General features: G+C 38.8%; 1 protein-coding gene and 1 pseudogene across 15 annotated transcripts in view; one reads left to right on the top strand and one right to left on the bottom strand.

The window, feature by feature from the left end:
• Positions 1-13651, bottom strand: part of NCOA3 (nuclear receptor coactivator 3) — a 121842-nt gene that overhangs the window by 20100 nt on the left and 88091 nt on the right. For all 15 annotated transcript variants that reach the window (XM_023626689.2, XM_023626688.2, XM_023626683.2 and 12 more), the window contains 10 exons: positions 10863-10967; positions 9654-9826; positions 9118-9218; positions 7344-7518; positions 6769-6957; positions 6489-6590; positions 3054-3194; positions 2628-2775; positions 1228-1619; positions 182-1047 (listed from right to left, as the gene is read on the bottom strand). In XM_023626689.2, coding sequence (XP_023482457.1) covers positions 182-1047; positions 1228-1619; positions 2628-2775; positions 3054-3194; positions 6489-6590; positions 6769-6957; positions 7344-7518; positions 9118-9218; positions 9654-9826; positions 10863-10948 — 2373 coding nt within the window. In that variant the 5' untranslated portion in view covers positions 10949-10967. The remainder of the gene's footprint in view (positions 1-181; positions 1048-1227; positions 1620-2627; positions 2776-3053; positions 3195-6488; positions 6591-6768; positions 6958-7343; positions 7519-9117; positions 9219-9653; positions 9827-10862; positions 10968-13651) is intronic.
• On the top strand, positions 4035-4864 carry LOC102149046 (small ribosomal subunit protein eS1 pseudogene; annotated as a pseudogene).

The raw sequence follows: 13651 nt of genomic DNA, 5'->3' as shown, positions 1-13651 counted from the left end.
TCATAATACACTCTACTGAAGCCCAAAAGAATTACAAAGAAATCATAGCTCAAGATTCACTTCCATGAAATAAACTTAAAATAGAAGATAAGAATTTGTGTATTAATATATTGTCTTTCTAACCCAAAAACGCAATGATGAAGTATTATGGCTGAGTTGGAATGTACAGAAGACAAATTACCTCTTCGTTTGTTTCTGTCTTAATTTTAGAGTCTTTCTCTTGACCTGAGCTGGGAATGGTGGAGCTGCTGCACTGACTCATCTTACTGTCCGCTCCCTCCACCTTGGGCTGCAGCTCTTTAGAGAGGGTGTCGCTAGGATCATCCCTGTCCAGCAGATATCTAAGCAGTGCGTTATTTTCCTTCTTCTTAGGACTTAGTTGCTCCTGCTTGACATTTCCTTCCACACAAGACGTTGTACTACTGGTGTCTTTCCCGGTGGCTTCTGCGGTAATCTTGGCAACTTCAGCTGGTGAATTCCCATTCTGCAGCAACTTATGCAAAATCCGGTGCTTCTCTTGCAGCAGTGACCCATGCATACTGGATGTGGAGGACACTCCTCCAGATGTCGAAGAGGAGACCCCAGAGGGGCTGGTGACACTAATGGAAGAGTCTTTACAACTTGAATCCAGGGGAGAGCTGGTCAAGGAGGAATGGCCCCGGTCATCAGAACAGGTAAGTAACTGCAGTAATTTTTTATGACCTTTGCTTTCTAGAGGACCCCTTTGATTCTCCGACCCTTCGACACTACTCTCCTTACTTTCTTTGTCACTGTGGTGATCTCTGCTATTTGACTGACATATTGAACTCTCCACTGGATTCTGGTCACAATACAAGCCTAGGGGACTCTTGGAATCCTGACTGTTCACTTTATTTGGTTGGGTTATACTCATATTGGGAGAGTTATCTAATTTGGGGCCTGGTGAAGACAGAGTAGATAAAAGAGAAGTCCCCACACCGTCACTGATAGCTTGAAGAGCACTGAGGGAGCTGCTAGAAAAGTTGTGGCTCCCAGTATTGCCAGAAGATCCCATGGGAGAGTGCACACCTGGATTTGGAGAAAAATTAAGAAAAGAATTAGACTATTAAATGCTATAACAAAACAGCACTGAGCTCTTCAAAGTTTCCATTATAAAATGAATTAACTTCACAAGAATTATAGTGGTATGGAAAGAGAAGAATTACTGAAAAAGGAAAAGTAAAGAAAAGGAAATGCCAACACAAATACCTGCCACAGGAGAAAACTGATGTGAAGCCATCTTTGGACTCCCACGATTACGAGGAGAAATCATGATATTCTGTTGGTTGGAGCCAAGACCAGGACTCCCGTGTGGGGGGCTGCTCATGTTGAGACCATAGTTGTTGTTTTGGTAGGAAGATGGCGACTGCATGCCTGGCCCAGGGTTCATTGAAGCCATGCTACTGGAAGGCCCATACCTAGCGCCACTCATCTGCCCTGTGGTGCTGGGGTCAGCCAAGCCATAGGTCCTGCTGCTCAGCATCTGTAAGCCTTGGTTTGGAGACATGCTCATGCCGCCTACCGAAGCATTGCATCCAGCAGCTGGAGGTCTAACGCCTTGTCCAACAGGATTCGAGTTTGGTCTATACCCATTCTGTTCCCTGCAAGAAACAGAACATCAAACTTTTACTAAAAAATTACAGGCATGGGGCCGGCCCCGTGGCCAAGTGGTTAAGTCCGTGCACTCTGCTTCAGCGGCCCAAGGTTCGGATCCTGGGCACAGACATGGCACCGCTCATTAGGCCATGGTGAGGCGGCATCCCACACACCACAACTAGAAAGACCTACAACTAAAATATACAACTATGTCCTGGGGGGATTTGGGGAGAGAAAAAAAAGCAGGAAAAAAAAAGATTGGCAACAGTTGTTAGCTCAGGTGCCAATCTTTTAAAAAGAAAAAAAATTACAGGCATGCATTAAAGCCCTGAATCAAGATTTTTTTTTAAAAAAGATAAAGTGTGTGCCCAGGAACTTAATGTCTTAGGCGCCATTCCAATGCCTAGTGACGATAACAATCTAGACAGTGATCATTTATTAACCTAATGACATAATTTTTAACAGTCACAGAACCTGAGTGAGTGATGCCACCACAGCACTGTGAGGGGCCAGCAGCTACGTTAACTGGAGCCTCAGCTGGGCTTCACTGGAGTTGCTATTTATCCACAGGTTAACCTGGGGGTGCTTGTAAATTACTCCAGATAATCAACAGGTGAATATTCTGCTCCTTTCTGTGTTGCTCATTTACCATTAGCAACAGCAATAGTAACTATCTTTTATTCTTAAAGTCTACCTTCATTCCCTAAGAGCAATGTAATGTATCATTAGAAATTAAAAGGTAACAAAATGGTCAGATTTTATATGATCTTTTACCCACTACTAGCCTTCTTATCCCCCAGCTTTCCCAGGAATTATTTAATGAACAAATTCTCATTTTCACATAAAAATATAACCTTAAAACATACAATCCAAGAATCTAAACTCACTTCAGCAAATCCAACAATGTTCCTGCTTTTTCTCTTGTTAAATTTGCTCCCTTTTTACATTAATAATAACACATCTTTAGAAAGCTGCTGCATTTAATATCAGAATCCACGGTGATCTCCCATTACCTCTGAAGAAAATGGGTTGAGACAAAGCCATGACGGTCGTTTGTGACAGGGTTTCGGAAGAGCTTGCTTTTTGTTTGTGCAGTCACTATAGTTCCATCAGCCAAAGAGAATCGATACACTGGGGTTTCTGCGTGGCCGTGGATATAAGCTGTGGGGAAAATATCCCATGACTAGTAACTACAATTGGCAAAACAAATAAACATAGGAGAAGAGAGAAAGGAAATCAACTTCAAGTCCAACATTTTCAAAATTCAGTGAAAAACTGGGCCTACACCAAAGTATGAATAGGCTAAAATAAGAATGTTCAAGAACCGTTTTCTTACCCCGCAGGCACAAAAAACAACTACTACAGTCATGTATATACTTAGTACTTTATTCCAAATACAATGACAAACAAGATCAAGAATCAACCACGAAATTCTTTACCTTCTTGATAGTGACGTTTCTGGGACGATGACTGCCCATCGTTAAGACTAAAAAATCTCTGGATACACCTTCGGATTATATCTTCAAAGCCAGGCCTCATGGAGGATCTCAGCGAATTTGTATCTATATTGACAACTTTTCCTATTGAAAGGAAATAAAGATTTAAATCCAACCCCAAGTATTCACCGGGTGCAAACTGCACGGCTTAGGAATAAAGAATAAAACACACACTAAACCTCCATTCCACCTTCTCTGGTCCCAATTTCTGCTATACCCAGCGCTGTTCTCTTTAAGGACATAGGCCTGCAGGATATTCTCACATTAAATCACCTGCTGTATAGACTAAGAGTGTTACCACACAACTGCTTTTACTTTGTGAATGTACAGAATATAACATGTCAAGATAACCTTAGGTTGATTTTCATTTAAAAGAAAAAAATAACATCTACCAGGAAAATTGTTCATCTGAAGATATTCTCTCCCTTCAACTATGAAGCAAGAGAAAACACCTACCTAAACAGCTAGCAGGGACAATTCTTTCCATCTGAGAGGTGATTGCATTTTTGGACACAACATCCAAACTAGGAAAGTTAACCAAATACTAATTTCCACAAGTAAGGAAGTTTCTGACAACTTTTTTTTTTTTGAGGAAGATTAGCCCTGAGCTAACATCCGCCACCAATCCTCCTTCTTTTGCTGAGGAAGCCTGGCCCTGAGCTAACATCTCAGCCCATCTTCCTCTACTTTATATGTGGGACACCAGCCAGAGTGTGGCTTGATAAGCAGTGCGTAGGTCTGTGCCTGGGATTCGAACCAGTGAACCCCAGGCTGCCAAAGCTGACTGTGTGAACTTAACCACTATGCCACTGGGCCCGCCCCATGACAACCTTTGCTTTAACATCAAATATACCAGAAAGACAAAATATATACAATTCAAAAATGCTATGAAATGAAAGAATTCATGAAGATGGCCCTTAAAAAATGGCTAAGCCTTTTCACTTTCTGAGCAGCACCAGGGCAGTTAGCAAGAACACCTTACAAACAGTGGAAAAAAGAGAGCCCAAGAAGAAAGTGGTTGATCCATTTCAAACAAAAGATTGTTATGACGTGAAAGCACCAGCCACGTTCAATATAAGAAATACTGGGAACACATTAGTCACAACGCAAGGAACCAAAACTGTCTCTGATGGTCTCAAGGGGTATGCTTCTGAAATGAGCTTTGCTGATCTACAGAATGCTGAAGTTGCATTTAGAAAATTCAAACTAATTACTGAGGACGTCCAGGGCAAAAATCATGTGATCGACATCCATGACATGGATTTCCATGACAAAATATGCTCCATGGTCAAAAAATGTCAGACTATGATTGAAGCTGATATTGATGTCAAGACTACCAATGGTTGCTTTTGTCTATTCCGCATAGGCTTTACTAAAAAATGCAATACTCAGACCCAAACAACCTCTTATGCTCGGCACCAAGAGGTCCACCAAATACAGAAGATAATGGAAATCATGATTCAAGAGGCATAGACAAATGACTTTAAAGAAGTGTTCAATAATTTGATTCCAGACAGATTGGGGAAAACACAGGAAAAGTTTGTTAATCTACTTATCTTCTCCATGATATGTTTGTGAGAAAAGTAAAAATGCTGAAGAAAATCAAGTTTGGATTGGGAAAACTCACAGAGCTTCATGGTGAGAGAGAGTTCTGGAAACACTACTGGGGATGAGAAAGGCACTAATTTTTGAGAGCTAATGGATATGACCCACCAGTCCAAGAATCTGTTTACAACTCAGACCTTAAATGGTGACAAATAAAAAAAATCTTATTAGTGGGGAAAAAACAATGACTAGGGAAAAGGAACAAATACATTCCAGGAAAGAGTAAACATATGTGCACTGTGCCCAAAATAAGAATGATCTGCCCTCAACCAGGGCAATGCTTAGCTCTGAGAGCCAGACGACAAACACAAAATAGATGCTCAGAAAAAGTTCAATAAACACAGCAGGGACAGAGGATAAAATCTCTCCAGAGGCCAAAAACAGTATTCTGCTGAGCGCAACAACTCTCCTATGAAAGAATGGACAGCAAGTGGAAGGTACCAACCATAACTGTGCTAAGATAGCTCTCAGATATTAACCAGACAAAAGCATTTAATTTTTCTTGCTGGTAATTTCTAACTTTCGTAATAAATATGTTTTCCTTTTGTAATAAGGGAAAATACTGGTGAGATTATTTTTGAAGGTTCTACTTGCAAAACTGCTTAGGTAAAGATGTTTTATTTAGTATTTTCAGTTATAAAATCTGAAGTATTGTTATTTATGGAGAAAACTTAAGACTGCCAAATCATAACAAATGCTGAGAAAGAACCACTCTAAAAAGATGATGTAACACACAAAAATTCCTGTCACCAGGTCTGACTATCTCAAGGTGATAAATAAAGAGAAGAATTTCCAATATAAAGTAACAATCATCAGTGTAAACAGATTGTCAATTCAGAATACAAAGAAAGTTTTTTGCAATTTTTTTTAATGTGTGAAAATTAATCTCAAGCAGCCTCAAGAGAAGTAACTGAGCCTGACAAAACGGTTGATGAATACAAAAATAGCTATCTTTTACAGTAAATTATGTACGTATGTATGTGTATGTAATATATATATATACATGTGTATATAAATACACATATATAAAATACTTATAGCTGCGTTATGAGTTTATTTAAACACACTCCAGTTTATCAAATACTTATTGAGGGTCCACGTAGTGGACACAAAGCAAACAGTACAGGCTTTGATGTCAAGCAGATCCAGCTGCAAATTCTCTTCTCATTAGCCATGATCTTAGACAAATAACCCAATGTCTCTGTCACTAGGGATCTGTTTCCTCATCTCCAAGATGGAGCATATGTGACAAACCCTTGGCATCACTATGTAGGGTTAGATGACCACAAGAGTGACCCTGAAGGTAAATACAGATAACATTGCCATCAGGTTTAATTTCATCACTGTGCCTTATCAACTACACCGGCTTGAATTCTTTACTCTCATGGTCAAAAAGCGGCTGACCAAGACTGAAGCTCAGATTGAAGTCAAGAATTAGTCTCAGCAATTCTCATTAAGTTACCTAAATTTTTGAAAACATGTTTCTTTATGAAAAATGGGTTTGAGGTTAAAGAAAAGAAATATTAACTTGTGATTCGAAATGCTATTTGTAGAGAAAGTCAGGTGACTCTACTTTTATTTTTCAAAGTGCCCAATATATCCAACTCAAACGCCAAACATCTTATAGTACATCTCTGTTAGGAGTGGATAAGAGACAGAGGAAATAACCCACGCAAAGCATTCACTACAGTGAGTGTAGGCTGTAGAAATAGTTAACTTTTAAAAAAATTTTCAAAATGAACAAAATTATACATCTGTACCCAGAGCTTTTACCTGAAAGATCATGTCTAGTAATAAAGCTTTCAGGGTTCGATGGAAATGCTCTTTCTCCTGTGGTAATGCGGCGTGCCACACAGATCATACAGGATTGCAAATCTACAATAAAGCATTTAACCAAGTAAGGATTATATTTAACCTTTGGGTATGTCTTTTCATCAGGTGAGCAAGGACATGACATGCAGTACGAAGAATTACAACAATGGAAACTACAAAACTACAAATGTTGCTGCTGTTTGTTCGACAGACATCACATCACATAAACGTGTGCCCTCACCTTCCCCCTCCTCCATCATAGCTCGCGGCTGAGACAGGGCAAAGCACTGCATGGTCTCATATCTCTGGCGCATTTCAGGACTAGTGTTTATGTCTTCCAGAACATCATGTGGTGTTTTCATCAACATACGGCAATTAAACGTATGGCTTTTTTGTCTCTGGGTCTCACTTGTCCAGGCAACTCCATTAACTTTGGAAAACAAATTGAAAGGCGTTTTTAAAAAGCTAGCAATTCAGTCCTTAACTATCATTAAGAATTTAAGCTGTATTTTCTCATTACGCATGTTCTCCATAGTAGTTTCTACACTAACATTTCAAAGTGGCAATACATAAAACACGAGAATAATTTCAACAGAAATCTCACTGTATATTTTGGAACTCACTGTACCTTTAAGCCCCATGAAATGTATACTGAATTCTAAATTCACCGAGGTCATATTTGAAAATTTCACTATTAGCCACTTGCTTTTCTACACAAGTTTGATCACCTGACTTCCTAAAAGGTACATTTGCTTTTCTAAGAAATGGTTAAGAAAAAAAATTAACTTATTTAGAAAATATACATTAAAAGCCTACCTGTAGATTTGGGTAAGTTCTTAAGAAAATCCTTTCTGTCCTCTTCATGCAAGATATTGTAGACACTTGTGTTAACCAGGTCCTCTTGCTTATATTGCAGGTATTGTGTGACATTTTCTGACACAAATACAATGTTTCCATCACGATTCACCACAAACAGGAAACCATCCAATGCCTAAAGTGGTATATGTTAACATTGGCTATTAGGGACTGAACTATAGGGCGCCCCCCTACGCCCCCAAATTCACACCGTGAAGCCCTAATCCTCAATGTGACTCTATTGGGAGATAGGGCCTTTCAGGAAGTAATGAAGGTTAAATGAGGTCATTAGGGTAGGTCCCCAATCCAAGAGGACCGGTGTTCTTATAAGGAGAGAGAGAGAGAGAGAGACACCAGGAATGCACTCACACAGAGAAAAGACCATGTGAAGACACAAGGAGAAGGCAGCCATCTACAAGCCAAGGAGATAGGTCTCAGGAGAAATGAAACCTGCTGCCACCTTGAGACTTCCAGGCTTCAGAACCGTGAGAAAGGCAGGCCTGGTGTTTAAGCCCCCCCGCTGTCTTTTGTTATGGGAGCCCTAGAAGACTAAGACACCAACCTTAGCATAAAGCAGAATGTAAAAAAATTAATGTTCATTTAACAATTACTGCAAAGAACTATCAGCCACCATTTCTATTAACATTAGCACCATTACTACAGGGTTTTATGAAAAATAAAAAGAATCTGAAAAAAAGACAAATACACTCAACATAAAATCTGAATTAATGTCTACTCTAATATTTTGAAGAATCACCTCTTCAAAGGAGCTTTTAAAAGTAAGAAAACGATCCTTAGTGTTTCCTGTTTTTCCATTTGATAACAAGTCCAGCTACAGGAACTACCCTACTCCTTAATGAGCATTTATGAAGAAGAGCTGAAATGATCATAAAAAGTTGTTGGACCAAACTAATCAAAACAAAAAGTGGACAAGTTAACTTTATGAAGGGCTTCAGACCCTGCCTTAAAGTAAGAGAAACATTCTGTAAGTGCTACAGGTTAGTCAGATGAATTTAAGACAACTACTTACAAAACAACGCACATTTTTAAGTCTTAAAAAACTCCTCAAGAATATAAAACAGTAGGGCATCATATAATCCATCAGGCAAAAATGTTCAAAACAGTCTGAGCCAGGGGCCAGCCCGGTGGCACAGCAGTTAAGTGCACACATTCTGCTTTGGGGGCCCAGGGTTCACCGGTTCGGATCCCAGGTTCGGACATGGTACCACTCATCAGGCCATGCAGTGGCAGGTGTCCCACATATAAAGTAGAAGAAGATGGGCACAGATGTTAGCTCAGGGCCAGTCTTCCTCAGCAAAATAAAAAAAAAAAAAGGGCGGAGGAGGATTGGCAGCAGATGTTAGCTTAGGGCTGATCTTCCTCAAAAAAAAAAAAAAAAAGTCTGAGCTAAATATGCCCCAAATATTACGTTTGCAAAATTATGGGTTACCTTTCCTCTCTTGCTTCTTTGTATTTTTCTGTTTGCTTTCTCAGTTTGCACTCTATTTTTATAAGTGGAGGTGCGGGCGGGGGGGGGGGGGGGGGTAAGAGCACACAGGGCCTCCTGAATTATATATATTGTAAATATAAAAGCATTTTTCTATCATATTCAGAATACTGAATTCTGTCTCATAGAAAGAAACATTTTCTTTTTGCTTTCATTTCCTAACCAAAATTTCAATCATTTTTTTCGTAATCAACAGAGCTTACTGGCTGGCTGAAACCTTATACTTGCCTGAAGTAAAAGTGGTCCTAAGGAGTCTTTATCAATAACTCCCTGTCCTGTAGAAGACACGTCAGCTTTCTGAACATCGTCATCATTGGAAATAGCTTTTCCTGGAAAGACACAAGGCAGTACTACAAACAGCACATATATGAGTTACGTCCACCTTGGAATAGACCCCAGAACAGACACAAAGAGACACACACGTGCATGTGGATATAAGCAAGACATTTCCTCATAAGAAAATGATGCTACAATTTTCAAATGTTAAAATTAAACTTCCAAGTTACCCAGGGGGGCAGAAGATACTCTAAATTCTCTTTTACTAATAAATGTACTGTCCCATGACTTCCTGAAAGGGAACTAACATGTGAAAGAGTAAGCAACACTGGCCTTCTTTCAACTCGGTAAGAGCAAAGCCGGTCAACTCATTTGCCCACTCCCACACAGTAGTCACCCCACCTAAGCAACGGAAGCAGCAAAAAGGAAACATAAACAGAGGTAACAAGTTCCTTCCAAAAGAGTGTGTTGTTCTTACTTTGTATTACCTTGCTCTTTTATCTGACGTATCTGTCTTACTGTTTCCTTTAAAATTGCACATTTATCTGGTTTGACATTGAAATTGTCAATATCACTAAGATTAGCAGATATCAGTTCAGCCAATTCTTCAATGTATTTACTCTCCTGCTCCCGTCTCCACTTTTCACCACTGCAGGTAAGACTGGGGGGGGGGGGGGGGGAGAAAGCCATAAGTATACCTATCACAAAAGTTGTGAGCAAAAGAAGTCCCTATACAACACTGTTTCCTTCATATGTAAACAAACTAAACTCAGCCAGTAGAAACTATCAAACACTATCTTGGAGATGCAGTATAACATAGTAGAAATTCATGCAAACCTAAATTCAAGTCCACCTTTGGGTTAGTGGAATGACCGTGGGCAGTTAGTCTCAGTTTCATCATCTGGAAAATGGCAATAAATATAAACAGCCTTTACCTCATGGAGAAAAACAACTAACAAATAATAACCAAAAAAGTGGTCGCTACTCATTAATGGTGAGGTTTTATGAATTGTAAATTGTTTTTTTTTATTCTGCAACTATCACATTAAAATTGAAATGATACTGACCTTGGTAAATACTAAAAAGGCTACACAGTATCACTGCGTAACATGCAGTTATTTTATTGCAACTTTTTAAACTTCTCACTCCATTTAGGAAAAGAATGATGAAACCTCACAAATGCCAAAATATCAACTTATAACATGTTCTGAAAGGATAGTAAAGATTCTTACTTGTAATAATCTTGCTTATCTATTCCTAACTCCTACTTCCTCCACTGAGAAATGCGTCTTACAGCATCACAGACTGTTGGATAACATTCTCGCTTCTATCTTTATTGGTGGACATCACACGGACATCCATCTCATCACTGCACCACTCTACTTACCACACAGCAAAACCACACTATTTCAGCAAAGACAAAAACAAAAACAGCTGGGGCCAGCCCAGGGTTTGCAGGCTTGGATCCCGGGTGCAGATCTGCACACCACTCATCAAGCCATGCTGTGGCAGCGTCCCATATACAAAGCAGGGGAAGACTGGCAACAGATGTTAGCTCAGGGCCAATCTTCCTCACATACACACACAAAAATCTAACCAGAGAATGTAAATAACAGAAAGTCCAAATGTTAGCTTAAACCAAAAAAATAGGGTAGGAGGAGGAGATCTTGGTGAAGCATCAGGAAATAAATTCCTACCCTTGTCCTGGGGTATCACACGGCAATTTTCGTTTTCGTGAATCAGGGGCCAGTGGATCCAAGGAGTTTTCTCCTAATCCACTCATCGTGAATATACATCAGCAACTAAGAAAAAATAAGATTAAAACATTATATAATATCTGTGACTCTAAAAAGGTATTGTATGCTTGAATGACCTGCATCTTGTGATTCAGAACTACTTCCCCTTCATGGTTAGATAATTCTCAATATTCTTTATCACAAATGACTATCCTGAAGACAACCTCAGAGGTCATATTCCAGTTTCATTATGCAGAATGACCAACCCCAAGAGAGAAATGTTTCTCAAGTCCTACTAAAAACATGTACATTGAATACCTCTCAAGGAATAAGGCATCTTCTTCACATTTAATAACAAGAAAAAGAGACCGCTACCTCTCCAATTGATAAAATCCTAAATTTTATTTATAGCCAAGTAAGCACAAATAAGAGCTCATCTTGCCATCTGGCAAGAAATCTTCAAATGATAAAGGCTAAACTATCTTCAGGCTATTTTCAAGGTAGCACATTTTTTCCTGTCGACCATTCAATTAATATTTATCATAAAGTGTGTTTTTATTCTGTTACTCCAAAATAAACCTAGATTGTGTAAATAACATGTAAACTCCAATATATTCTGCTTAGAAAGTAGAGGTACAACAATAAGACCTACGAGGGGAAATGGAGATTTTTACAAGATCCCCATCGCAACAATTAGTTTAATATTAACTGATGGAAATATAATACGCTTTGGTTAAAATTTCATAGATAAAGAAAATAAATGTAGGGTATTTCTTGTTTGAAAAAAGCAGATTTTTAACACTCAGTAGCTCATGTTAAGACATCTACTAAGACTTCACTTACTAAGAATTTATTTGTTCTGAATTCTTGTTTAGGAAGACAATGATTGTTCTAAAGAAGTCCAAGTCACCCAAGAAGTTCAAACATTCCAAACTACTGTTTCTTAATATGTTAAAATGCATTTTGCATTCCATCTAGATTCTGAGCCATATATTGAAGGCCATAAAATTCCACTAGGTGGCACAATACCACCAGGAGGTGAGAAATTAATAAAAAGGCAAAATTTCACACTAGATGCTAATCAAACTTTAAAATATGTAGCTTTAAAAGCATCAAAATCACATGATCATTAATCAGGAGTTCTGGGTTTTTTTTTGTTTTGTTTTGTTTTTGGAGGAAGATTAGCCCTGAACTAACATCTGCTGCCAATCCTCCTCTTTTTGCTGAGGGAGACTGGCCCTAAGCTAACATCTGTGCCCATCTTCTACTTTTTATGTGGGATGCCTACCACAGCATGGCTAGACAAGCGGCGGCATGTCCAAACCTAGGATCTGAGCTGGCCGACCCCGGGCCACCAAAGCGGAACATTTGAACTCAACCGCTGCGCCACCAGGACGGCCCCAGGAGTTCTAGATGTTGACACTGTCTTTACAAATGTTCTAGGTATGGATTAAATACCAACAAAATTCATTCTACCTATAATTTTGGTAGTAGAATGAAAAGGCTGAAAAGCTGAGATGTTTTAAAGACTTGGTGGTAGCTTTTTTTTTTCCTCACAACATAAGTGAAACAAGAAAAAATGACTGAAAATAACTTTGATTAATAGTGACTCAAGGGACCGGCCCAGCGGCACAGTGGTTAAGGTCACACAATCCGCTTCAGCAGTCTGGGGTTCGCCGGTTCAGATCCCAGGTGCACACATGGCACCGCTTGGCAAGCCATGCTGTGGCAGGCGTCCCACATATAAAGTAGAGGAAGATGGGAACGGATGTTAACTCAGGGCCAGTCTTCTTCAGCAAAAAGAGGAGGATTGGCAGCAGGTGTTAGCTCAGGGCTGATCTTCCTCAAAAAAAAAAAAAAATAGTGACTCAATATTATGATTTTGAAGCATATTCAGATCCCACAATGCCAGGAATACTATATTCTTCAAATACCATAAAAGACAAAGTCTGTAAATCTTCCAGATTAAAGGAAGCTGAAGAGAAATGACAATTAAACGCAATATTTGATCCTATACTGGATCTTGCACTAGACGGGAAAATGCTATAAAGAACATTATTGGATCAGCTGACAAAACTAGAATATGGACAATAGATAAAGTACTTTATCAATGTTAAATTTACTGAAGTTGATTTCCGTACTGTGGTTATTTAAGAGATTATCCCTATTCCTAGTACTCAGGGCAAAGGGGCCATTATGTATGCAAATGACCCTTCTATTGGGGGGAGGGGAAGAATATATTATAAGTGAGTGAGTGAGAAATAAATAAGAGAAAGGAGGGAGAGAAAGGAGAAGGAAGGGTGGCAAAATGTTGACATTGGGTGAATCTTGGTGGAGGAGAAACTTTTAAATTCTTTGTACTATTGTTTTTCTTGCTACTTTGCTTTAACTTTAAAATTATTTCCAAATAAAAAAGTTTTAAAAGTATGTTCGGTTTTAATTTCCAATTTTCATATTTAAAAAGAAAAAGAGTGATTCCTTAAGTACAGAAGGAAAATAATTTTAGTTATGTCTCAATACAACTGGTTTAATATTTGTTTCATTCACAGGTTTTTAAATTGAATGGCAAACTAGCCAGTGAGTAGTACTACTTCTTTAAAAATATAATAAAGAGGAATAGGAGACATTAGATTTTCCTAGCACTGAAAGTTACTCTAAATTGCTGCAATTCTAATGTTACTTATTCATGTGTTATTTGGAAAAGTCAGAAGTAGATCCATAATAAATCAGATTTAAAATGAGCACGAATC

The sequence above is a fragment of the Equus caballus genome, chromosome 22, assembly GCF_041296265.1.
Source record: "Equus caballus isolate H_3958 breed thoroughbred chromosome 22, TB-T2T, whole genome shotgun sequence".
In the NCBI taxonomy this organism is placed as follows: domain Eukaryota; kingdom Metazoa; phylum Chordata; class Mammalia; order Perissodactyla; family Equidae; genus Equus; species Equus caballus.
Note: the sequence above shows the minus strand (reverse complement) of the source record. Positions and strands in the feature narration are given on the sequence as shown.